Below are 2,907 nucleotides of genomic sequence, written 5' to 3' on the forward strand. Positions count from 1 at the left end.
CTAGACCGAAGACCCACCACTCGCGCTTCTGTATTTCGCTCCTCGCTGGAACGTGTTTTTGATACCAATGATGATTGTTTTTCTGCAAATAAACAAAGACGAGGCTGTTTTAAGCAAGAACATGTCGCACCGAGTGCCATCTTGTCATTGACAGTGGGCCTTGCACCCTCTGACCTGCCAAGCAAGTATCGGATACGTCTGCGTACTGGATATGTGACCGTATTTGCACGCTCACGCAAGTTCGATAACCAAAATCACGTATTTTATAAGTTTGTGCACTAAACTGACCGTCACGTGCAAGTTCTAAGACTCCCAATGTATTTACCTCAAAAAGGAAAGAAAGAAAGTAAAGGAGCAGGAAGAAGAAACTTGGAGAGAGAAGAAAACCGAGATCGAACCCTAGCCGCCGTCTCCAAGCTCGATCGATCTCGGCCATCTCATCCCATCCCATCCCATGGCGCTGCGTAACCTGGTCACCAAGGTGCGGGCCCCGCTCTCCGCCGCTCTCCGGCCGCCGTCGGTATCCCGCGGGTCGCCGGCGGTCCGCTCCTGGCCCTTCTCCGCAGCCCCCCGTCAGGTTCCTTCGCTCCCCACCTCCCTTGCCCGCCCGCTTGCTTGAAGAACTGGAATTCCTCACCGGCACAGCAAGCCTCAGCCGCGTGATTTCGCCGCGTAAAATACATGGTCATCTGGTGCGTTAGACGGATGCCATGCCCCTCTGGTCTGGCCTGGTGGATCCTCCTTTGTAGGCCTTGTTTGGCACACCGGGGTTTCAAGCCCCAAAGCGGCTGGGCTGGGGATTATGGGGGGATTTGGTGAATCCCTTCCATTCACCAATCACCGACTTCCCCTCCCACCCCAAATCCCTGTATATGAAATTGTTTCTTGTCTGGCATAGACCGGCAGAGCTGCATTTTCTATGAAGATGTTTGGATTTAGACGTATCTTTCTTTTGCAATATTAATTATCAACACTTGAACAGCAAGTTTGCATTTCGCATTGCCTGCTTATGTTGGTTTACTTGGCTTGTAGGGTGAACAGCATGGGAAAAGAATTTTAGATTTTGAGTCAGCCACTGAAGAGGAGGTCATTCGGGAGGCAAGATTGCTAGACAAACAGATTAACAAAAATTTGTCACATATCAGGTAAGATCATTACAGTTTGTTGCTTTATTTTACACAAATGACGATCCTGAGTACATGAAGTCCTTTTTGGAAATGTGGAATGTCCAAGATGGCATTTTACCCTTTGTAGTTATTATTTAGTGTAACTTCAGCATCTCTCTGACTTAACAATTTGTCCTCTTTTCTTTTGAAGGGAGTACAACGAGAATGTCATGCCAAGAGTTTTGCAGGGTATATATGGAAAAGTGAAGTGGTTCTTTGGTGCTGGCGCCGTTGTCGAGCTTGTACGTCTGGGGATTTCGGCACGTCAGGCTAGTGTTGGACATTCAGAGTGAGGGCACTCTGTAGTTGATGTTGTTGGATGTCTCATGATGGAGCTCTCTGTTTATCCCCTAGTCTCTGTTATCTGTCTCTGATGTGTCGATTATTACTATGCTTATATATGGCCTGACTACCAACCAGCCTTCTGTGTCTTATATACCAGCACTCTGCTAAGCAACTCAGTTTATATGGTCTGACTACCAGCTTTGCGTGCTTGATGTTTCAGCACTCTCATGTGTCAACTGTCAAGTATTACTACTCATTCTTTATGGCATTCTTAGCCCCTCTCTGGGAGGGCTGGAATATATACAGAATTGAGTTTCTGCTCCCGGATGAACAGTAGAACATGCCGAAATAGTAAAAAAGGAAAATCGTTTTTAGATTAAAATTGAGGAGAGTTTCACATGTGCCAAATCTCATGATGGAACCACATTTGTGAAGGTTTGGATAAGGAAAAAAATCGATGCCCTAAAAAGAATAATATTGAAAGTATTTGGTTTTTTACCACACATCCATGAATGTCGTGTCTTCACGGAAAATTGCACGCAGATGGAAAGCTATGCAATGTTTGTTGTAAAGAAAAAATTAGGTATGTTTTGATTTTCATTATATTCTTCAAAAATTACTGCTATACCATGTGCATGTGAGCTTGCTACTCGAAGCACACTTCAATTTTACTGGGCACTATAATGTGTTCGTACTTGTTCCTGGTTGTAAATTTGTTTTTGGTTGTTGTATTTTGGTCACGGAAATGAGAAGAGCTTGTTCGGAACCTCTCCAATCCAAAAAAAAACCGCTCTGCGCTGTAGAGGAAATGAGCAGCTCGGTTTAAGCCATTCCCTGAAATTGGGAACCGCAGTTGTGGAGCGGAGAGGATCCAAAATTTGCACGGCATCTGTCGCTGCCGTTAGGGCATGGGCCACCCAATGCAGCGCAACTGCTGCAGCAGAGCTTCAATACTTCGTGGTATGCCGTTTCCCCCCTTTGCAAGCATGTCCATAGTTCTCCTTTTACGTGTGGTATGAACCACGTTGTCGCGGCAATGAAGTGACCCCCTTCTCATCATGAGGGCGTGAACCTGGGTAAATCGTTCTCTCATGTGTACCCGATCTGATCCTCTATGCATGCCGACCCATGATTATAATTCGTTGTATGCAAGTCGGCAGATTGTAGGAATTTGTACTACCCGCTACACTTAATTGAGACTATTCAATCACAGTTAGATTCACCTATAAATAATAAAGTGTCGAGAGGGTGATTCTCCAATAAATAAAGGGAAACGTTTAGCCCCCGCGTGCCGGCCGAAGCGTTAGCACCGGAGACGCGCCGCGCGTTCGATCGGTCCCAATTCTGCGGACGCACGTTTCCGGTGGCCCCACCCCACGTCCCTTTCCCCGCAACCTTCGTCTTCTCTCTCTCTTTTTCTGCCCCCTCCCCTCCCGACCTTTTATGCCATGGAATA

At 46.5% G+C, this 2,907-nt stretch overlaps 1 protein-coding gene across 1 annotated transcript; it reads left to right on the forward strand.

Moving 5' to 3' along the window:
• Positions 1-331: 331 nt before the first annotated feature.
• LOC125506409 (uncharacterized) lies at positions 332-1,679 on the forward strand. Its single transcript, XM_048671226.2, has 3 exons — positions 332-577; positions 1,033-1,145; positions 1,318-1,679. Exons 1-3 carry the CDS (start codon positions 455-457, stop codon positions 1,457-1,459), a joined length of 378 nt encoding a protein of 125 aa, XP_048527183.1. The 5' UTR covers positions 332-454; the 3' UTR covers positions 1,460-1,679.
• The last annotated feature ends 1,228 nt before the right edge of the window (positions 1,680-2,907 follow it).

Source organism: Triticum urartu, chromosome 5A (genome assembly GCF_056163025.1).
Source record: "Triticum urartu cultivar PI428250 chromosome 5A, HENAU_Tu73, whole genome shotgun sequence".
In the NCBI taxonomy this organism is placed as follows: domain Eukaryota; kingdom Viridiplantae; phylum Streptophyta; class Magnoliopsida; order Poales; family Poaceae; genus Triticum; species Triticum urartu.

Bases quoted from the DNA above. Each gene is read 5' to 3' on its own strand.
- LOC125506409 (XM_048671226.2), top strand. From the start codon at position 455: ATGGCGCTGCGTAACCTGGTCACCAAGGTGCGGGCCCCGCTCTCCGCC. The intron at 578-1,032 runs GTTCCTTCGCTC...CTTGGCTTGTAG, and splicing joins TCTCCGCAGCCCCCCGTCAG to GGTGAACAGCATGGGAAAAG. The intron at 1,146-1,317 runs GTAAGATCATTA...TTTCTTTTGAAG, and splicing joins AAAAATTTGTCACATATCAG to GGAGTACAACGAGAATGTCA.